General features: G+C 33.1%; 2 protein-coding genes across 3 annotated transcripts in view; one reads left to right on the top strand and one right to left on the bottom strand.

The window, feature by feature from the left end:
* C2H14orf28 (chromosome 2 C14orf28 homolog) overlaps positions 1–19,992 on the top strand; it is a 56,249-nt gene extending 36,257 nt beyond the window's left edge. Inside the window, exons 5-6 of the mRNA XM_031952621.1 lie at positions 18,313–18,430; positions 19,856–19,992. Of these exons, the coding sequence (XP_031808481.1) occupies positions 18,313–18,430; positions 19,856–19,870 (133 nt within the window). The 3' untranslated portion in view covers positions 19,871–19,992. The remainder of the gene's footprint in view (positions 1–18,312; positions 18,431–19,855) is intronic.
* KLHL28 (kelch like family member 28) overlaps positions 4,206–24,514 on the bottom strand; it is a 38,183-nt gene continuing 17,874 nt past the window's right edge. For both annotated transcript variants that reach the window (XM_003756302.4, XM_023502576.2), the window contains 4 exons: positions 19,162–20,060; positions 9,325–9,768; positions 7,240–7,448; positions 4,206–6,475 (listed from right to left, as the gene is read on the bottom strand). In XM_003756302.4, coding sequence (XP_003756350.1) covers positions 6,312–6,475; positions 7,240–7,448; positions 9,325–9,768; positions 19,162–20,060 — 1,716 coding nt within the window. In that variant the 3' untranslated portion in view covers positions 4,206–6,311. The remainder of the gene's footprint in view (positions 6,476–7,239; positions 7,449–9,324; positions 9,769–19,161; positions 20,061–24,514) is intronic.

Raw genomic sequence — 24,514 nt, 5'->3', positions numbered from 1 at the left:
CTCAAAAGTCATGTAGTCCAACTCCTTCACTTCATAGATGAGGAAACTCATGATCAGAGAAAGTTAAATGATTTGTTCAAAATCTCACAGGTCTTAAACAGGTGGAATTTGAACCCAGGTCCTGCAACTCCAGAGTCAGTGATCTTTACATTTTTCTTTCCACCTGGTTAGCATTTCAGGGGGCAGCTAAAGTGATCAAGATAACTTAGAAGTAGGAAATTGTTCCAAGGCCTCCAGGAATTCCTTGAATTCATAGTTCAAGGGAACTCAAGCAACCAAACTTCCATATTTCTCTAGTTCCCATAAATAAGCTAGGAGTTCCATAGATGAAATTTCAGGTGCTGAAAGCACTGAGCCTTAAGATCCAGAACAATTATCTGTACTGCCTATCCCTCATCCTCAACAGAAACCTTGTCTTGCCTGTGAAGTCAAGGAAGGTAGGAGGATAGACAAGAAGGGATTTTAATGGTGATAAACTGAATAAACACCCAATGGAGGATTAAAAAGGAATGTATTCCAGATGCACTGTTAATGACAAAATGACAGTGCTGTACTTGTGCACAACTTTCACCTCCATTCTGAACTTACATTTGCACTTGTCCACTTCTTTATTTACTCTGTTCACTCTGACCTGATTTTCTTCTTCCTATTTGGCTAAAACCTGCCCATTACTCAAGGAATAGACATTAAAACTAAAGCACAGCTTAAACCTCTACTTAGATCTTTCCTCAATCTACTTCTCTTGAAAATGATCTTTCCGTCCCCTGAAAACTTTAATATTTACTATCTATATTTAATTCCTGTGGGGGGGGGCGGAGGGAAAGGAGGTACTTTTTAACTACTATATATAACTATTACTATATATACACTATTTTATATAACTATATATATATCTTAATGTGTATCATAGCTCCCAGCTTCTTGATGGCAAATAATCAGCTTACAACTTTATAGTTCTCATATAGTCACAGAATAACCATACTTATTAAAGTACTTTTATAACAAGTGGCCTTGAAAAAATATTCCCTAATTGATTAACAATAGCTATTAGATAATTTGAATATTTGTGTAACAAATTAGACCTCACTTTTATAAGGTTATATAGGTGAAGCTGAAAGAGATCACAGAAGATATATGGTACAACTCCCTCATTTTATAGATGAGGAAGTCAATGTTCAAAAAGGGTAAAGTGAGGCACCCTTCTAATAAGTAGTATGAAATAGATTAATATCTGAACAAAGATCCAAACCCAGTAGTTTTCCAGTATACCATAAGAGAACATCACAACTGTCATCTGCAATTAGGAGAATCTGGCATACCTCTCCCATGTTTACGCTTCTTTTGTCATTAATTATCAGAGCATATTTCAATTGCTATATCTTAAAAAAAAACTGCACAATTTTGATATGTATATAAGTTAACATTTTTAAAAATCGTGTTTTGTTTTACCAAATAATTTTAGAAGTAAAAATAAAAGCAATGTCAAGTAGAATAGAGTTTAGAAAAATTGCTTTCAGTATTTGGGAGATTATGATATTCAAATCAAAATATAGTAACTAAAATGAAATTTATAGATAACGGGGTTTCTCATTCAATCAATGAACCAACAGTCATTTATTAGGATTCTCCTATATACTGAGCACTGCCTAGGCACTAAGAAAAAAAAGTACCTGTATAATCTTCAAATCTAGATTCAAAAAATGTGAGGAGTGGGAAGGGCTTTTTTGTCACCCACTCAATCTTTTATTTTTAACAGAAGATTAAATGAAAGCCCAGGGAATAAATGGTTTACTAGCACAGCAAACTAATGATAGAATTGATATTGAAAGCCATGTTACCCGATTTTCACTCCATAAATGTCTCAGTGTTGATTGCATATTACACACAAAATAAGCAGTACAAAAGCTGTTCTCTCACCATTTGTCAATCAAAGATATAAACGTGCTTTTTGGATTTATTTTAAATACATTAAATGAAATGCAACAGTAATCATTACATTATTATTAAGACAACAGCACACACAAAGTACTTTAAGAATGGTGAACCAAAACCAAAAGAATGTTCATCAATTCTTTTATAACAGAAAGTAAATTGCCACTTTATTTTGTAAACCAAAATGAAATAAAACCCTGTTGCTATCAAGATACATACACAGAGGTGAAATACATAATACATTTAAACAATCTGATCCACAGCCACATCAATCTTCTTATAACTTAAAAGTATTAGTACTCTATATCTACAAAGTTTTTAGAATCCTGTAAAAATTAAAGTCATTTTGGGTTAAAATACAGCACAACTTGTAAGGCAAAAATATAGGCATAATCATCCAGTTCTTTAATTTAACTTCACTAGAAATTTAAGGCAAACTTGGAACTTTTTGCTTAGTGTTTTAAACAATGAATGGAGTTTACAAATATTAACCTGACAAAAGTTACAATAAATTACCTGCAATAAAAAAGACATGTTTAACATGATTTTTCTCCTGCAGAGATGTAAAATGTAAACTGGATTTTAATTTTTTTTCTAAAATCATACCAGTCAGAAAATTTGTAAACCTATTGAATCTCTCACTCATTACAAGAATGCTATATCTTAATGAGGAATCAATATGCTTTTAGTGAAATTTTAATGTATCTTCAGCCACAGAATAACCATATTTATTTAATTAAAGTGCTTTTACAACAACAACAACATCAACAACAACAAAAAATGGAGTGGTTAAGAATTAGAACTGGATGCTAATTCAACATTGACAACTTATTTGAATATCTTAATTTTCAGACAGAACACAGATTAATAGAAGTCACAGAAAATTTATTGAACTCATCTGGTTTTCCTAAAAATGAGCACTTGGGTGAACTAGACAACAACAGCATTTCAAAACCAAAAACAGAAAATAAAAATGGTACTGTAGGTACATGTTATTTCTTCCCTAACCATGTTAGCCCAAACTCATAGGCCATCACAATTTTATTGTTTTAATTATTTTCATTAAGGTACTTTTATCTTTTCTTTTAGGATTAAACTATCTGTTCCAGGTATCCTAAAAAATCCATATTTTTGTTAACTATAAGTTTTTAACACTTATACCATTTAGGCTAAGCATTAAAGATTTATTTATGGTGGTATTCTATCTAATTTGGCCATTAGATTGCATGACCATTTTAAGATGCTGGAGTAAAGAAAGGTACTACCATCACATTTACTTAGCTAAATAACTTTGTTTTAACATCTCATATCATTTCCAAGCATCAGTTTAATGCCATTTCATATTATATGAGATTATTTAGGTTTACAAAAAATTATAAGCAAGAACAAATTGAAGTTTCACTATGCAACAATCCACTGTGATATACTAAAAATTACTTAAATTCTATCACCATATCCAAAAGACATTGAAAAGAGACTTAAAGGTCTGGTGTATAAAACACAATTTGTTTAGTATTAAAAGAAACAATTTACATCTGACTTTATGAGCTTTTACACCATTGATTTCAGTGTTCAAAATGGATAAATCCTTTCCTACTTTTTTTATCTCATTTTTAGCTCAGCATTTAATTTTAAAAATTCCAATCTTTATTGTTACTGTTCAAATAAGTTTAGGTAAATTGGGTACTCACTATCTCTAACATAAGAAAAATAAGGTTTAAAGGACTAAAGATATTAAATTCAGCCTTTGAATGATACTATTTCTTACATGTTTTCAGCTTATCCAAACCACGCCAACAATTTGGATACTCATTAATTACATGGATAATTTAGAACTTGTCTGCAGTATGCATAGAGGCCCAGGATACATAAAATGCTACAGTCCTTCGGCAATTTAAACAGATGTTTAGAGGGTTATTTTCCCATTCTGAATTAATGCAGAAGACACATGTATTTTTAAAGGATAATCTCTAGTTGTATTTCAAAAAAATGTAATCAATAAAACATCTTTCATTTGATATGCTAAATCAGTTAATTCTTTTGGGAGATGGGGTAGTACATAAATAAAACTATTAAATAATAAGGTTGATTACAAAGGTTGGTCTATATTTTACAACCTCCTTTAAACCCCTCCATCTTCTAATGAAACTAAGAAAAATGAATTAATCATTTAAAAAATCAAGTTCTTTCTAACATGGTATATTTAACTACTTGGCTAGGAAAAAAAAAAGTAAATTGAACTTAAAACCAAAAGGAAACTATTTAAAATTGCTTTTTATTAAATGTGCCCATCACAATTGGTATATTTTTTTTCAATCATCAGAATTAATAAAATTAATGATCAAGAACTATTATTGCTATATATCATTAGATCATTCAAATAAGCAATGCAGAAAATATCTAGCCTGTCAATTTTATTATTTGTAGCTCCTGTTATATTCTAAATTAGCCAAGGGAAAATCACTTGCAAGATTTTAAAGTTTGTGCAAATAACAGTAAAACATGATGCTATGTTTTATGATATATATTCACACCCACATCTGGAAGTTTATGGAAGAACAAGAAAAACTGCAGATTGCTTAGTTGCGATTAGTTTTTCAAAGAATGTAATGTATTATATACATACTAAAAATTCATCTATATGTAATATAATTACAAATGGCTTAACAATTGTTTAGAACATTATGGCACTTAAGAATGTAATAAGTGATGAGTTTTTGAGGTAAAAAATATACATTGGCTTCAAGAATAACAAAAAGGAATGAGAAGATGAGAAATTAATTTGACAAGGAGAAAAGGAGCAAGTGATTATAGTACCAAATTTGGTAATATAAGTACCAACATCATAATAAATGCAACTTAAATGTGATTCCTTACTTAAGACTAACAAACATTTAATAAAAAACACTAGAATGAATCCAGTTGCTTGTTTCAATTAAGTTTTTATCTGGCTATAGCAAACAATGATGATTTTAAGTTAACAACGAAAGTAAAATCAAATTTACTAAAGTAAACATATTAGAGTTCCAGTTTTTTTTCCAATAATATTAAATATTCACTTTTATAGGACATGTGTACAGTAATATAGAATTGCCTGCTGCTTTTTACTTGTTATAATTTATTTCCATTTTAAAGGGCAAGGATTATAAGAAAAAAATGGTTGAATCACTATTCAGAAACCATAAAAAAAAAAACCCATAAGACTACCTATTTAGATTTTTTTTTTAAGTAACAAAATATTGTATACATTAGTATTGTTACTAACATCTCTCATAGGCACAAATGAGTCAAGCAAAAAAAAAAATAAAAACAAAAAATACAATTTGAAATGTCATGCATTACACATACTGAACTACCTTAAGAACATTGGTAATAGCCTTGTCATAGAACCTACGGTTAGCACCATTTTAATATCTCAACACTTTGAAAAACCAAATAGACATTCTTAAAAAATAAAATTATTACAAATATATGAAAAAAATCTACTTGGGCTGGAGTACTTATACCTCTTTCAAATACTTACACTGAAGTGGTCTGTGAAATCTGCTGAGCTGTTAAAGAAACATCAAACAAATCATACGACTAAGTCCCAATCCATTTATGCTTCTCTTGAAGTAAAAAAAAAAAAAAAAAAAAAATACAGGCTAATTGGATAACAAAAACCAATCTAGCATTAACCTGTTCACATAAAAATGGCATAAAAATTGTTATTTTTAAAAAATGGCCCCAAAAAAACATGATGGCTAAAGGTATTTGCCTTATAAATATATCAATGAATATTTGCCAATTAACCCCAGCCCTACACCCAATTAGCAGGAAGTATAGCCAACCTACTACAGTAATTGTTATTTACAAACCTTAAATTACTGAAAAATGGCAGGCTTTGAGTTAATTTTGTTTTAATTTTGTTTAACAAAAAAAATGAAACAATGGGTTCCAATCTACCATGAAGACATATCTAAGAATTATCAACAAATAATGCATCCACACAATACTCAAGCACCTCCTATACTATTTCAGGAAACTGCATGGAGAAAGAGAGAAGGAAAAAAATTAAAAATATAGACTCTCCTCACACGTATGCCTATAAACCTACGGCAAGCTACTATGTACCAAGCCAGTCTCAGGCAAAAGTGCTCCGCTGAATTGGCAAGAGGGCTTTCTTTCTTTTTCTTTTCTTTTTTTTTTAAATCTGCTCATATGTAAAGAGTAATCAAAGCTACTTATCAATTTAAAATACCCAATACAATTTTAAATAAGTCTTCATGCCACTCTGAGTAAAAAAAGAAAAGTATGCAGCTTCTGGGTCTTGGAAAACTGGGCATCTTTTCATGCAGTGCAAGATTCACCATCACATTGTGTCCATGGGTTCACACTTCTCAAAGTGCAGTTAATCCAAAATTACAACGACAGTACATCATGCCGGCAGAATCCAGCCATGTGTTTTCAATAGGGTCATATTTCTGTACAGTGTTCAAATAGGATGATCCTGAGTGACCACCAACCACATAAAGATAGTTATCAATTACTGCAGCACCAACTCCTGTGAAAAATAGGTAATAAACAAGGGAAATAAATAAAGTATAATAATATAAAACCCTCTTATTTTTCAGTTTATTAAAAATGTTTCCTAAAGTTGCTTTAACACTTTGGTGATTATGTACATATATGCACAATTATGTGTATTTATATATGATGAAATTTTATTATCTTCATTTGTTCTTTTAAACTATGGCTTTCTTCAGAATTAATTTTATAAAAAAACTATTTGTGATAAAACCTCAAACAGTATATTTCCACTTAATAATTTACTACTTTAATATGCTTAAAATAAGATATATTGACAATTTAAATATTTAAGATACTGATATTTTATTTGGACATAGAGGACAATTTGGTTCTTCCAAAGATCCTCAAATTCATCCTTTTCTGGACCAGAACACTATAGGAAGAAATACTTTCAAGTTTACATGAGTATGATTTAAACGTTCAAAAATGGTAAGTTATACAAATTACAAAATATTAGATGTAGAAGAAACCCTAAAGTATCATTTAGTTCAATTTTTTCATTTTCTCGAGTTTAGTAAAAAGAAAGGCCCAAAGAAGTGAATTGCCCAAAGTCAAACATACAGTAGTTTTCTGATTTTAAGGGCACTTTTCAATACACCACACTACACCACACTCTATCATGTGTGTATGTATATATGTGTGTTTTAAGAAAAATTATACACTTATAATCTAAGTAGGTACCAAAAGAAAAGCTTCCATAGTGACGTACATTGTATGTGTTTAAGTAAGTAATATTACCTGTCCTGGGTTCCTTCATTGGTCTACACAAAGTCCATTGGTTTTGATGGGGATCATATCTTTCAATACTTGATAAATGGGAAACACCATTATGTCCACCCACTACAAAAAGGAAGCCTAGCATAACACCAACACCAAAGTTAATCCTTTTATCTGCCATCGATGCAACCATTTCCCAAGAGTCTTTACTTGGATCATAACGTTCCACACTGCAGACATTTACAAAAAAAAAAAAAAAAAAAAAAAAAAAAAAAAGAGCATTAGTTTCCATACATTTTATACCATTCATAACATGCAAAAGCATATTACAGGTGTAGATTTCAGAATAACAAACAAGGAAAATGAAAGAAAACAGATTGTACACTGAAATAAGTTACACATTCAAAAAATTAGGCAAAAACTGAAAACTAGAAAGACAATATGCTGAACAATGAACTTTGGATTTTGGCCATTAAGAGAGCAGAATGAAAATTAATCTAGTAGCTATGGACTAGCACTATTCTAAAAAACTTATATTTGAGATATAACCACAATGGAGTTCTGATAAAGGAGTAAAAGAGGAATATTATTTCAGCCATGTTAATTTGTTGTGCCCCAAATTCAATTAATTACAATTAATTCACTGCCCTAATTTTTAAATACTAAAGCCAAGGATGCCTTTGGAGAGCTTAGAATTACCACAAAAGTCTAAATCAGAGTTGAGGGATACACATGTGAGACTATGGACACTAAAAAAAAATGTCCCATTCTAGAATTAGGATAATTTCTAAAATTTAGGAGATCCATAAGTATATGAGGGTTAAGTTGTAAGTTAAATGTAGGTTAACATTGGGACTTAAAAGTTGCTTTACATAAATGTCCAAATCAATCTAGACTTTCCTAGGATCTTTCCTAAAGAAAAACCTTTGAGATGTTCTGAATCAGAAAATGACCTCCATTAGTCAAAGAATTTCTTATTGTATTTCTAGTCCAGATCTATCTTTGGCATAGCCGCAAGAATTAGAAAATTTCTGGAAGTCATCCTGAATTTCATTATTAGACTAGATGGTAAAATATGTATACTGGACACCAAAAAAACATAAGCCAAGACTACTCAAATGACAATGGTAAATTGCATTTTTTTAAAGTTATTTTTATAATTTGTGATATATACTATACTCACTTTCATAAATTCCTTGGCAACAGTTTTTCAAAGCATGATGTTGCATATTTAGGGCCCAAACAGATTGCCTGCCATTACAATGTACTTTAGATAAACTACAAGGGGTAGAGATTGTCTAAAAAACTGCCATTCCATTGGGATGGTTCTGAAAATGTTTCCATTGTAGACACTTCTTCAAATTCAGCTTCATCAAACAGATCACACTTCTCCTTATTCATGCATTTCAAAAGTAAAAACCAACACCCTGCTGATAGTTAAGATAAATCTATAAACACATTTCAATGTAATATTTAGCAACCTGGATTAATTCATTATAACACAAACCATATACTATATGGTCTTTCTGAACAAAATACTGTGAAGTTCTTAGAGAACAAATATTGTTTTATTTTTGCCTTAACACCTACTAAAGTGCCTGATATATGGTAGGTATTTAAATAAATGTTTACTGAATATCTTCGAATATAGAAAAGTCCCATTTATTTATATTTCAGTATTTTAGATGCAACAATTCTAAAAGATTAAAAACAGCATACATAAAATGTAAGCTTTCTGTAACTTAGTTTTTCTATTATTTATTAATTTGAAAAGAAATTTCATATATATATATATATATATCTCCTTATGCAATCTATAATCTGAAACTACAGCTTTCTGGTTTATATCTAATTTTCAGTTACCTAAACTTAAGAAGTGAATCCACATAAGATTTACTACCACTTCCCTTCACACTCTACCCTGCAAGGTAAACACCTGACATTTCCTATGAACTCCTGGGCCTTGCCATCTTTCCCACAGTTAAATGTGTGTGTGTGTATGTATGTATGTATGTGTGTACACATGTGTATACACACATGCTTTAAGAGAAATTATATATATATTCATTCAAAAATAATGTATGAATATATAAAATAAATAAATACCTGTTCATATGAGCAGGACCATAGCCACCAAGGGCATATATCATTCCATCCAATACAGCAGCAGCAAAACAACTTCTAGTTTTAGACATTGGTGCTACGGGTTGCCATTCCTTAACTTTGGGAATATATTTCTCTACAGACTGTAAATAAGACTGTCCATCATAACCACCCAAGGCATAAAGTTCTCCTGCTAGTACAACTACTCCAAGGGTACTTCGGCTCTCATTCATTCTCTCAAGAGATGTCCAGGTATTTGTATCAGGATCCCAGCATTCCACTGAATTTTCATGTTTTCTGAAATTGATGCCTTGCCTCATATGAGTTGCAATGCCTCCTACAACATATACTTTCTGATCTAAAACACATATTCCGAATTCATAGCGAGGAGTATTAAGGGATGCCAAACCAATCCAGGAGTCATTCTGAGGGAAGTACATCTCAACACTGAAGAAGAAGAAAATAATCAGTTACATAAACCAAGAAAGTAAATGTCCAAAACTCAGATTCAGTAGTTCATGCATAGATTATTTCCTATGTCCCCCTCAAATGTATTCTGTCTTCTCTTTGGTTTCTTAAAGAGTCCCTATTTAAAGCACTATCTTCTACAATAAGCCTTTTCTGATTCCCTCTATGATAAAACTTCTCACGACTATTATATACACATCATATGTTTATATTTACATATACATATTCATATATATATATATATATGTTTTATCTCCTGATAGAATATGTTTTTTGAGGGCAGAAATTTTCATTTTTATCTTTCTGTCTCCAGCAATAGCCTTGTGCTTCAAACACAATACATCCTTAATAAATGCTTTCTGGCTGTTTATGTCACACACAATTCAAAGCAGAAAGAAAGATGGTTGTACTTCAAAGGTTGAATGAATAATCAGTACAATTAGTGCAACCAAAGTATAAAATACATCTGATGTTTTTATATACAACAATTCAGCTAATAAAGTAAAATAGCTAATAATGATGCTCAGACAACAAGATGGCTCAGTAGGTAGAGTGCTGGGCTGGGAGTAAGGAAGACTTGAATGCAAATCTGTCCTCAGATACTTTCTAGTTGTGTGAACCTGGACAAATTAATTAATCTGTTTGCCTTAATCCACTGGAAAAGCAAATTGCAAATCACTCCAATATTTTTGCCAAGAAAATCCCATGAGCAATAGTAGTGTGATATGTTCTAGTGGGTCACAAAAAATCAGATATGAATGAATGACTGAACAACAATAATGATGAAAAAAAATCATCACTGAAGGATTTAAAATATTAATAGAAAGAGAAAACTGAAGGACACTCAAGAAATACAAATACGACAGTTTTGAAACTAAGTTTACTATGTACTTTAAAAAATTTGTAGTTTAATGCAATTTCATATAAAACTTTCTATTCTAGCATGAAAATATGTATATTTCTTCATACTTATAAATCTCAAAATAAAAAGTTATTCAGAAAAAAAGAATAATTATATGAGAAAATCAAGGAATTGAGAAGGGGGAAAGCATGAGAGGCAGATTTTTGGTGAAGGTTAACATATGCAGAAGCAGTTCAGAGTATAACATTGTTTTTTCTTTGTTTTGTTTTGGTTTCTGGTGAGGCAACTGGGGTTAAATGACTTGCCCAGGGTCACACAGCGAGAAAGTGTTAAGTGTCTGAGGACAAATTTGAACTCGGGTCCACCTGACTTCAGGGCTGTTGCTCTGTCCTTGTTTTCAAAGAGGACAAATTACAGACATCATAGGTGATATCCTGACTTGTGTGTCAATTGGACTACAGTGAGGCAGAGTTACATAAAATGATGAGCTTTACTCTCTCTTCTTGAGTCACTGAAGTCCAACAGTAGGAAAAACATCAAGATAGCTGGGGATGGCCAAGGATGCAGTGGATGACCTTGATGTTTTTGATGTCTGACCAAGCTTAAGCTGCCTTTGTGGCCATCGGAACAAATTGTTATCATTCATCCATTCTACTAGGGCAAAGTCTTCACATGCTTGAAGTAGACATCTCCCTAATTCACCAACAAGTTTGAGGCCTATCAGTTACCCTCAACCTCATTTAGCCCACCTGCTGATATAGTTTGCTAAAGTGTGGCTGCTGAATATGCTACAACTTCTTGGAGCCACAAGTGAGAATTGGGTGGACACCAAAAGTGGCTGAGCATCCCTGAAAAGAGCTTGGCAAGCCCTCATAGTAGAGGTGCTAGTCTTCCTGAACACCCCATATAATCATCAAGAGTGCACCTCTGGACATCTGGACCATCTGGACAGAAAGAAGAAACAGAAGAGGAGTTTGAGAAATGTCACAAATCTGGGCAGAGGCATAATACAGTAGTGATTAGGAACTTCAATTATCCAGACACTTGCTGGAATTTTCTCTTTCAAAAGCTGAGCAAACAATAACTTCTTGACTTGCTTAAGTGATGATTTTATTCTTTAAAAAGTGAGAAAATTCTATTCTGGATCTGATTCTCATCAAGAGGTTAAAAAATCCTTTCTGGTGTGCAAATGATAGGAATCCTGGGGAAAAGGTAACACTCTCAACTACAGAGAATAAGGACATAATCTGGCATGCGTGTTAGATTTGGAGTTCAGAGAATCCTCATGCTACAAGGGAAGTCAGCTTAGAAGGGGTAGTTGAGAGAAATTTAGGAACAAAATTCTATAAAATAAATCCCAAAGAAATATTCTGATGAAGAAAAATGGAATCTAGAAAGGGAATTCATCAAACCAACAGAGATTTTTAAAAGTGTAGAAAATGGCACTAAGGCATAGTAACAGTCTGCATATGAGTGTCATGTGGTAATTTAAAATAGTGTCAAAACTACGAAATCTTAGAATGAGTTGAGATTGATAAGGGAAATTGGGAACAACAACAAAGTTTTGATGGGATTTTTTTTAAGCTAAATGAGAAAAAAAAAGGATCAAAGAAAGGAGAAGACAGCTGTTTAGTGATGGAACAAAAATATGAGGCAGAGCTGCTCAATTTTCATTTTGCTCATGTGTTTTCTTAAAGGGAAGATGATTGAGGCAGCTAGGTGGCGCAGTGGATAGAGCACCAGCCCTGAAATCGGAAGGACCTGAGTTCAAATTTAGCCTTACACACTTAATACTTCCTAGCTTTGTGACTCTAGGCAAGTCATTTAACTCCAATTGCCTGGGGGGGGGGAGGAGGGGGAAAGATGACTTTTGTAGTGGAAATGATAACAAAAATGGCTAACAAAAATTCAATATCCAAGATAAATAAGGAGATGGGGAAGCAGTATTTAAGTGTCCTTAATACAGTCACATCATCTGGCTCAGACACAGGATATTTTTGGACACAAAAGCAAACGGCGTAAGTGTTTACTGAATTACTTTCAGTGATATCCGACAAACTCAGGGAACACATATGAACAAGATGATTCACCCATCTGATATTTCAAGGTTCCAGTATCCTTTCCTTCATAATGTCCTCCTATGTGCAGCATCTTTGGTGGATAGTTCTGTAAGGCTCCTAGTTGGTCAGGATTGGCCTCTTCTTAATATATTCCTCAGAGCTATCTCCTGCCACAAATTCAACCTAGGTCTAGCTGTGTCAGGCTCCTTGCTATGTGCGCCTCTTCGACTAAGAAATCTCAACCCTAAACTTTGACACAGATGGAAAGGAATAACAAATTTAGTAATTCCTTCTCAAAAAAAAATTGTTCTTCTATAGCAGCCACTCCTCTCTGCTGCCAGGAGTTATACTCCTCAGAGATATTTCTCTCCTCCACTGCTTTTTTTTTTTTTTTTTTTTTAAAGAATGTGTCTTCATTTTTTCTTAATATTTAAATTTTTTTCTCCAGGTACATGTAATACAATTTTTACATGTTTTAAAAACTTTAGTTCCAGATTCTCTCCTCTTGACTCCCACCCCCTTTTAAGAAAGCATATGTGAAATTATGCAAAACATTCCCATTAAAGTCATGTTGTGAAAGAAATCACAGATCTCCTTCCCCTCAGCCTCCCCACCCCCAGCAAAAATTGAAGAAAAATAAAGTTTAAAAAAGGGCACACTTTAAACTGTATTCATATCACTTCTTTCCCTGAATGCATTTTTCATCCTAAGTTCTTCAAGTAGAAGAATTAGTAGTAGAAGTAGTTCTATTGCTGAAAATAGCACACTGATACACAGCTAATCATCTCTACAGTATTGCTACTACTTTGTACACAGTACATTTCATTTTACTTGAGTTCATGTAAGATTTTCAGGCTTTTCTGAGAATATCCTGCTCATCATTTCCCATAGAACAATAATATTCCATTATAATTACACACCTCAATTTATTCAGCCATTCCCCAACTGATGGGCATCACCTCAGTTTCCAATTTTTTGCCCTAAGAGCTGCTAAAAAGATTTTTGTAAACATTGGTCCTTTGAGGAAAAGGATCAAAAAGAAAAAGAGGATTTTTCTTTTTCCTTAAATCTGTTTTGGGATTCACGCCTAGTAGTGATATTGTTAAGTCAAAGGATATGCATAATTTTATAGCCTTTTGCTCACAGGTCAACTCTTTTGATCATTTATTAATTGGGGAATGGCTTTTTTTTTTTTTAAAGTAAATTTGACTTAGTTCCCATTTGAGAAATAAGGTCTTCATCAGAGAAACCTGCTTCAAAATTATTTCCCCCAATACTATTACTATTTCCCCCATTTATTTTATTTTCTCTTCACCTTAACTCTCCTCAAAAAGTGTCTTATTACTGCCCACCCCTTCCTAATAAGGTCTCTTCTATCAACCTCCCCTCTTACTGTATCCCTTTCCTCTTCTACTTCCCTATAGAGTAAGATAGATTTCCATACCCATATTAAATATGTTATAGAAATAGTCAAAAGATATGAACAGACAATTTTCAGATAAAGAAAATGAAACCATTTTTAGTCATATGAAAAGATGCTCTAAATCACTATTGATCAGGAAAGTATATACCTCTCAGATTGGCTAAGATGACAGGAAAAGAAAATGATAAATGTTGGAGGGGCTGTGGGAAAACTGGGACACTTGATACATTGTTGGTAGAACTGTGAATGGATCCAACTATTCTGAAGAGCAACTTGGAGCTATGCTCAAAATGTTATCAAACTGTGCGCACCCTTTGATCCACCAGTGTTGTTACTGGGCTTATATCCCAAAGAGATCTTAAAAGAGGGAAAGAGACCCACATGTGCAAAGATATTTGTGGCAGCCCTTTTTGTAGTGGGAAGAAACTGGAAACTGACTGGATGCCCATCAACTGGAGAATGGCTGAATAAGTTATGGTATATGAATGCTACGGAATATTATTGTTCTGATGCTAAGTAGGACCAGGAGATTATTGTACACTGCAACAAAATTTTACAGTGATCAATTCTGATGACGTGGCTCTTTTCAACAATGAGATGATTCAGACCATTTCCAATGATCTTGTGATAAAGAAACCATCTATACCCAGAAATAGAACTGTGGGAACTGAGGGTAAATCACAACATAGCACTCCCACTCTTTTTTTGTTCTTGTTTACTTGCATCTTATTATCTTATTATTTTTTCTTTTTGATTTGACTTTTCTGGTGCAGCAAGATAATTGTATAAATATGTATGCATATATGGGATTTAACATAAATTTTTACCATGTTTGACAGTCATATGATTACTTATCTAGGGGAGGGGTAGAGGAAGGGGGAGAAAAACTGAAACAAGGTTTTGCAAGGCTTAATGTTGAAAAATAAGTCATGCATATCTTTTGAAAATTAAAAAACTTAAAAAATAAAAGAAAAACCCTCACAAATTAGTGTCATTTGTTTTATTGTATTTTTATTTAATTTTACAAAATATTTCCCAACAACATTTTAATCTGGTTCAGAATGCACTAGGTAGCATAGCAGCAACCATGCATTTCAAAATAAATAAAATAAACTGTTATATGCTTGCAATTGTACCTTTGTAACATCTCTTAAATATGCATCCTTCTTTCCTCCAACACTGTCATTCCCTTGGTTCAAGTTCTTATCATCTCATGCCTGGACATTTATAATAGCCTGCTGGTTGGTATTTTTGCCTCAAGTCCTCTTCCACTCCAATCCAAATCATCCTTCACTCAGCTATGAAACTGATCATCATAAAGAACAGATTTAACCATCTTAACTCCAACTGAAAAAACTCCAATGGCTCGCTATTACTTTAAAACCACATATAAAACCTCTGGTTTTTAAAGCTCTTTATAACCAGGCCCATTCCTACTCTTCCAGTCTCTCTTCACTTTACTCCTCTCCATGTAGTCTGTGAGCCAGTAACAATGATTTCTTTACTGTTCCTCCTATTAGGTACTCCAACTCCCAACTCTCTTTTCAATAGCTGTTTTCCATGTCTAAGACTCTTCCTCTTCAACTCCACTTCCCTTCCCTGGCTTCCTTCAAGTCTCAGCTAAAGGCCTACCTGCTAAAGGAAGCCTTTCCGTGCCCTTTTTAATTTTAGTGTCTTGCTCCCAAGATTATTCCTAACCTTGAATTTTTCTTACTTTTACCTAGTTGTTTAAGTATTGTTTCAACCATGAGACCGACATCTTTGAGAGCAAAGATTGTTTCTTGCCTTGTAAGAAAACCATTACAACCATATATAGTGAAGTAAAACCAATTTCTACATGCAATGTCTAACACAATACATGTCTCTAACTCTCAGGAAGTAGGCAGCATGTTTCATCTTAGATCCTCTGAAATCATGATTGGTCATTATGTTGATTATCCTTGCTTTTATTATATTATTGTCATTGTATAATGACATTGTGTTTATTTCACTTTGCTTCATATAAGTTCATATAAATCTTCCTTCACAATCCCCTTCATTTTTTACAGCAAAATAATTCTTTTTATATTGTGTCAGTTTTTTTATTAAAGCTTTTTATTTTCAAAAAATATACATAATTTTTAACCTTGCCAAACCTTGTGTTCCAAATTTTTTCCCCTCTCCTCCCCCCCACCCTCTTTCCCCTAGACAGCAGGTAATCCAATATGTGTTAAACATCTCCAATTCTTCTATATATATTTCCACAATTATCATGCTACACAAGAAAAATCAGACCAAAAAGCAAAAAAGTGAGAAAGAAAACAAAATGTAAGCAAACAACAACAACAACGAAAGTGAAAATATTATGTTGTGATCCACACTCAGCCTCCACAGTCCTCTCTCTGGGTGCAGGTGCAGATGATGACTCTTCTCATCACAAGACAACTGGATCTGGCCTGAATCACTTCACTGTTGAAAAGAGCTGTGTCTTTACAGCAAAATTATATTTCATCCCAATTATATAACATAACTTGTTCAGCTATTGACCAATTTATGGGCACCTCATTCAATCCCAATTCTATGTCACCTCAAAAAGATATATATATATATATATATATAAATAATAAGTCCTCACTTTGGGCTTTTAGGGCACTGAAGAAAAGGCAGAATATAAACATAACTTTTTAGGCTAAAAATCCAGATTTCGTGGATGTATTTCTGCCAAGAAGTCTCACATGGCTGATCGAGGCTGAGGTTTATTTTATTTTGCTGAGGCAATTGGGGTTAAGCTCAGGGTCACACAGCCAGAGACTGAGACGACATTTGAACTCAGGTCCCTCCTGACTTCAGGGCTGGTCCTCTATCCACTGTGCCACCTAGCTGCCCTTTACATCTTATTTAAATGTTTGTTTTGGTTATGACTAACTTCCCTCTTAATCTAACTTTCCTCAAATTCCCCCTTCTTCCCTTTCCTTCCTTGAATGAAATGTATTTCTTTATCCAATTCTGTGAGCGGGTGTGTATATGTGTACATTGCTCTCTCTTTGGGTCAATTCAAGAACAATGAGCTTCTAGTGTCAGCTGCTCTCACTTCCCAGCTCCATCTTGCTGTACAGATATATTTTTGTACATATGATTATGTGAGATAATTTCTACCCTTACCTGTGCTGCTTTCTCCCTCACTCCCTCTCTCAATGTATTCCACTTTCTTCTCTTTTCACTGGGGTTAAGTGATTTACTTGCCCAGAGAGTCACACAGCTAAAAGTGTTAAATGTCTGAGGTCTCCTGACTTCAGGGCTGGTGCTCTATCCATTGCGCCACCTAGCTGCCCTTTTCAATTCTTTTTTAAAAATTAAATAATATATAACAGAACAATCCCAGAGTTTTCTAGTTGGATTCCTTCTATGGCCCCTGAGAAGATTCAGAGGGGACATATGTATCATCTTCCCATATTATAAAATAAGTTTATCTTTGTTTAAGTTTTTTTATAACTTCATTTATATTTGCCTTTTTGTGTTTCTCTCAACTCCTTTATTTGAAGTTCTACTCAAAGTTATTATGAAGCTCTAGTCTTTTCATCAGGAATGCTTGAAAGTTCTCTTTTTCTTTAAAAATGCATTTTTCCCTCAAGATTATATTCAGTTTTGGGGAAGCTAGGTGGCACAACGGAGAACTCAGGAGAACCTGAGTTCAAATTTGGCCTCAAACACCAAACATTTCCTGGCTGTGTGACCCTGGGCAAGTCACTTAACCCCAGTAGCCTCAGCCAAAAAAAAAAAAAAAAAAAGATTATATTCAGTTTTTCCAGGTAATTCTTGGCTACAAGCCTATGTACCGAAATATCATATTGTAAATGTCCTGATTCTTGATAGTGGAGGCAGCTAATTCACATGTGATTCTGACTGTGTCTTCTTTGTACCTGTATTTTTTCTTTCTGACTGCCTAAGTCTTTTTGCTTTGACACTGAAATTCTGGATTTTGACTATGATGTTCCTAGGAATTTTCATTTGAAGGTTTCTTTAAAGAAATAGATCATTTCTATTCTAAGAAGTAGATTATTTCTATTTCCATCCTGACCTCTGGTTCTAAGACATCTTGGCAGTTTTAAGATTTCTTGAAATATGTTGTTTAGGCTTTTTTTTTTTTTTTTTGGTCAATGTTCATTGATTCTTATATCTCTCCCCAATTTATTTTCCAGGTCAGTTGTTATTTCTAAAAGAAAAACTGTAGATTACAGCTCAAGAAAACTAACCAAAGAAGTTCATGCAAGAAGATCATGTACTATCAGACGGGGCTTCATACTGAGCAATATCTGTGTAAGTAAGAATAGTCATAACTCCCTCCTGATGTTTTCTACTGTATATTCAAAGCCCAAAGACTTGTCCTTGTCCCTTTGTACAGAGACTTGGTGGTGGTATTGGTAGTGAAGAAGGGGGAACAAGAAGTTTAGGGGAACAAGAAATCTTCTATTTATCTAACCAAGAGTTATAGGAATAAACTGGGGCACAGCTTATTTCTCAGATTAAAGAGGGAACCAGTATGTGACCTAAATTGTTTCTGCATCTGAGAATTACTATATGCTTGAATTTTCTGGGCTTCAATTTTTCTCTATTACTGTAAAATGAAATGTTAAGTCAGAAAGGCAAATAAGAAGAGAAAGGAGAATAAAGAACAGAGCAGAGGAAAATCTAAGCAAAATTTTAAAAACAGGATGAAAATGAAGGGGATAAAGAATAAAAGAAATGAGTAAATAGGAATTCTATATAAGAATAAGAAAACCATCTCAGTATTTGAGAATGTAAGTTCCAACATATTTTAAATCTTCTGTTGACTTTTACTAAATAAAGAATAAGCTTATTAGAAAGAAAAAGCAAAAGTTTCAAACATTAATATCTGAAAGAAAAAGTTAAATCCTAATTATAAAAACAAAGTCACTTCATTTTGCTTTATACACACACACACACACACTCTCTCTCTACACAAAGGAAAGTATAAAATAAATTTTGTATTTTATTTTCTGTCAATCACTTAAATCACTTCTGCTTACCTTTCCAAACAAGCAAATAGTCCAGCTTTTCCTCCTACTGCACAAAGTACTTTTGGAGCACAGCGGGGTCGTGTCATCAAGACAGTTTGATGGGAAAGTCTATGTTCAGGCATAAAATGATATTTTAGAGCTTCATTCAATAGATGTTTACATGTGTGATCATCACGAATAAGATGGTTTGCTTCATATAACCTAGTAAGAAACTTAACGCTCAACAATGGCAATCTAACACAATGAAGCAGCTGTGCTAAGTATTTCTGACGTTCTTGTACATCATACTTGATCCAAGATTCTAGTGCATAAAAAACAGTCTCTTCAGTAACAACATTAAGACAGTCATTTGAAATAATTTCATCTAAATCTGCATGTGTGAGCTCAAAAAATTCTTCAGTTTGACAAACATCTTCAAAATTTTGGCAAATATACTTATTAGCTGCCAAATAGAGGTCATGACAGCCATATGTCTCTGCAAAACGAGAAATTCCAATGCAATTTCCAGGATCAAGTTGACTTTCAAGAAATGCACAACATTCTTTCAGCACAAGTTTTATTTGGAGTAGATTTGCTGCTGGCAGGAGTGACTCTACCGTGTCCTGGGAAATAAACACAGTCCCCGTATAGGCATACTCCACTATGGCCTGAAGTGCAGCTTCATCAATGCACTGAAACTCAACTTCATTATTCTCTTTTTCAGAAAGGTTTCCAGTGAACATGGCTTTGAAATAAGGGCTGATGCTGGCAAGCACCACTTTATGAGCATGAATCTTAACATCACCAACTCGAAGAATAATGTCACAGAGCTCATGATGTTGACGAAGAAGGTTCAGACCCTGCAGAAGCTGTTCAGAATGTAAGAGGGTTAAATTAGCAAGCATGTAGGTTGGGGGCGTCTGGTCCATCTGTAAAAACAGAAAATATGGAGAGTTTTACTTTCAAAAGAAATTTTATCAATTATCTTCTTTCTAACAGTACAAAGAAAATCACAATTGTATTTTTTTTTTCACTTCAGGTTACTTCAACAATTTAAAAAACACCTAATCCAGCTCTTCTATAATAAGGAAAGTTAAGGCCCAGAGAAGTTAGGTGATTTATCTAAAGCAATATATCTTTAGAGCTGAAAAGGCTAACATTAATATTTTTTCCATTGCATTATAGTACCTCTGCTTGTAATTTAAAATCTAACCTCTTAACATAATTACATCAATAAAATTCAAATATAAAAAGTCTAATTTAGTGTAGACAATACTGAGACCAGAAATGATAATATTTAACTGTTTTTATTCTAACCTATGGCTTCATTACCAAACCTGTAAGTTCATATGGACTTTTACTACACAATCTTTATGATGGCTCATTTTGCACTAAGATTTCCTCTAGGAACATCTGAACATGGCTCTTTATAATCTTACCAAGAGTTTTCCTGAGGAGTGCCATGTCCAGGCTGATGCCATAGTCCTTCAGTTCCTAAGTAAACACTAAGACTAATAAAATATCAACTATAAAACAAGTTTTTTATAAACTAACAAAAAATGCAAAGGACTTAAACCTAAGACCCATAAATTGTTGAACACTTTTTCTTCCCTTTCCTGTTGACTTCTTAATACTGGATTTAAATAATCAATGGATTCAAACAGCCAATTTTCTGAAGAAATCAAAGCTATTATCATATAAAATACTATAAATCTACTGCTGATTAGAGAAATGTATATTAAAGCAACTCTGAGGTATCCCCTCACATCTATCAGATTGGTTAATATGACAGAAAAGGAAAATGATAAATGTTGGGGAGGACATGCAGGAAAACTAGGACACCAATGCACAATCAATGGACTTATGAAATGATCTGACTATTCTAAAAAGCAACTTAAAACTATGTCCAAAGGGAGAAAAAACTATGTGTATCTTTTGATCCAGTAACAGCACTACTAGATCTATATCACAAAGAGATTTTTTTTTTAAAGAGGTAGGGGGTGGGAAGAGAGGACCTATCTGTACAAGGGAATTTATAGCACTTCTTTTTGTGTTGGCAAAGAATTGGAAATTGAAGGGATGCCTGTCATTTGAAGAATGGTTGAATAAATTGTGGCATATGTTAATAAAGTGAAATTATTGTGCTCTAAGAAATGAGTAGAAAAATCTGAAAGCCTTACAAGAACTGATGTAAAATGAAGTGAACAGAACCAGGAGAACACTGTACATAATAACAGCAGTACTGTATGATGAACAATTATGAATGCCTTGGTTATTTTCAGCAAGACAGTGATCCGAGATTGTCCCAAAGGACTCATAATGAAAAATGCTAACCACCTCCAGAAAACTGACAATCTGAATACAGTCTGAAACATACTACTTTTCTTCTTCCTTCTTTCCTTTCTTAGTTTAAGTTTTCTTCCACAAAATGACTAAAATGGAAATATATTTTACATGACTGAACATGTATAATCATTATCAGATGGCTTACCCTCTCAGGGGGAAAGAGTGAATCTAGATTGAACTAAAAAATATTTTAATTTTAAAAACTGTTTTTACATGTAATCGGGGGAAAAATAAAATATTTTTAAAAACTTAATGGGAATAGATAGAACACCAGCCCTGAAGTCAGGAGAACCTGAGTTCAAATCTGGTCTCAGACACTTAAGACTTCTTCTGACTGTCTTCTTTCTCCAAAGAACTCCTCTAGGATATCTGGTATTCTCTTCCTCAGGAACACCCTTCTCTTCTACCTTCTGTATCTCTTATCTGGCACAAAATCTTTCTATGTAAAGCTCTCCATGTTCCCTGTAAGGGACTTTTAAATATATATATATATATCTACAAAGAACTAAATCTATGTCTGAAAAACTACTCTCACTGCCAACCCTGTGGCTCTTTTGGAAAATATTCTTTCTCATTTTAAAAGTTCATTCAAGGGGGCAGCTAGGTAGTGAAGTGGATAGAGCACCAGCCCTGAAGTCAGGAGCACCTGAGTTCAAATCTGGCCTCAGACACTTAGCACTTCCTAGCTGTGTGACCCTGGACAAGTCACTGAACCCCAACTGCCCCAACAAAAATAAATAAATAAATAAAAAGTCATCCAGCTCAGATGTATTAATGCATTATCTTTTTTTTTCCCCCAGACTGAAGCATACTTTTATTTTATTTATTTATTTTTAGTTTTTTAAAATAGATTTTTAAAAAATGTTAATGCTTTTTATTTTCAAAACATATGCATGGATAAATTTTCAACATTGATCCTTGCAAAGCCTTCTGTACCAAATTATCCTCTTCTTCCCTTTCACCCCCACCCTCCCCTAGATGGCATATAGTAGAGTAAATTCTTGATCGTCCTTGAAGTAGCATTTGAAATATTTATAACTTATCAAAGGAACACAAAAGAAGGTGCTTTTTTTTTTTTAAGAAGGTGCTTCTAATAGAGTATGTTTATGCATATCTCAATAATGCAAGATTAAAAAGTACATTATACTTGGCAACCTGATACATGATTTCTTACTCTAAATTTTCTTAATGTTAATATAAACAGGGGCAAATATCTCAGTTTTCAAAAGAAGGAAGAGAGTGGAGAATGCAACCTACTAGCAAATGAGTTTGACTTAAATTTCTGGCAAAATTCTAGAATTTATCATAAAAAAGGAAGGTCAGAGTATAATTCATTGATCAAGTAAGAACAGACTACTGATTTTTTAAAAAAGAGTAACAATATAATAATCCTTCATAAAATCTTGATGACTTATTGTGGTGAGAAGTTGACTCTTGATAAAGGATCTCCTTCAGAAACACCCAGAATTAAATCTTCTCTTATAAGAAAGAAAAACAGGCAAAATTAAAACATAGTGACTACATCTGAGACTGTCTTGTAGTCTCTTGCCTTCTTCTGCTGTAAGGAGATAGACAGGACTAGTTATAATAATTATTCAGATTTTGATTTCCTCTTAATGTTCTTTTCACTTACTTAACTATAATTATATACATTTTGGATGGGGGGGGATCTACTTATTTCATTCTAAGACAATATATAAAAAAATCTCATTGTTTTCTGAATTCCTCATATCTGTCAAGAGTACATTGGATAGGATCATACAACTTCATTGGTACAGGAAATTTCTGGTGAGGCAACTTCCTCTATCAATGTAGGTCTGCATCTAATTTACAAGCTATAAGCTGTTACCAAGAAATTGGGGCACTGGGAAGGTTCAGGAACTTGTGCAAGCTCACCCAGATCATATGTGTTAATGGCAGGACCTGAACTCAGGTTTTCCTACTATACTACAATGCTTTTCATGTCATTTTTTATTGCAAAGTGATATTCTATTAAATTCAAATAATAGTTTGTTAAGTCATTTCCTAATTGACAGGAAACCACTTTGCTTATAGTTTTTTGCTATCACAAAAAGTGTGACTGTGTATATTTTGGTATATATATTGAATCTTTCTTTCAGTAAGAGAACCACGAAGTCAAAAGACATGGAAAGTTAAATCACCTTTCCCATTTAACCCAAGTTGTTTTTCAAAATGGGATCAACTCACAGCTCTGCCAAAAGTGTACCAGCAAATATGTCTTCCCACAGATCTTTCAACATTGTTTTCATCCTTTCTTTTCTTCCTTTTGGTAATTTGTTCTTTTAATTTGCATTTTTCTTATTATTACCAATTTGCAGCAATTCTTCATTTGGTTGTTAGTAGTTTTTTTTTTTTTTTTAAACATTTAGTCACTGGGGAATAATAGCATATAGTCAACATATCTGTGACAACTTCCTACACATATTGGATATCAGGCTGTTTTTATCAGAGATAGTTGAGGCAAAGATTTTCCGATACTCATTTCCTTATAGCATCGGCAATATTCTTTTTTTTAGTACAGAGGCTTTAAATCTTATAACTGAAGTAATCAATTTTGGATTTTATCACTGCCAGTATCCTGTTTACTTAGAAAGAGAACCAGTGACCACAGTTGTGTACTTGCACTTTCTTCTTTGTTTTATAAATGATGCAACTTTTAGGTTTAAATGTTTCTTATATATTTAGTATTTGACAGACATTAGTATTTAGTAGATATCATTTAAGGTGTTTGGCAATGCATTTAGAAGAATTTTTTATTACTATTTTTCAATTAAAAAGCATTTATTTTCACTTGCCCTCTCCAACTGAACAAAACAAAAGCAAAATTATTATAACAAATATATAAAATCAAACTGAACAAACTCCCACACTGACCATGTTCAAAGATGTATATCCATACTGCATCTTGAGAACATCACTTTTCTTTCAAGAAGTAGAAGGTTTGTTTATCTTTTGTCCACTGATATACTTTACTAGATCATTGGTTATAGTTCTAAAATATTTCAAAATTGTTTTT

This window comes from Sarcophilus harrisii, chromosome 2, assembly GCF_902635505.1.
Source record: "Sarcophilus harrisii chromosome 2, mSarHar1.11, whole genome shotgun sequence".
In the NCBI taxonomy this organism is placed as follows: domain Eukaryota; kingdom Metazoa; phylum Chordata; class Mammalia; order Dasyuromorphia; family Dasyuridae; genus Sarcophilus; species Sarcophilus harrisii.
The sequence above is the reverse complement of the archived record's forward strand: the minus strand, read 5'-3'. Positions and strand labels throughout refer to the sequence as shown.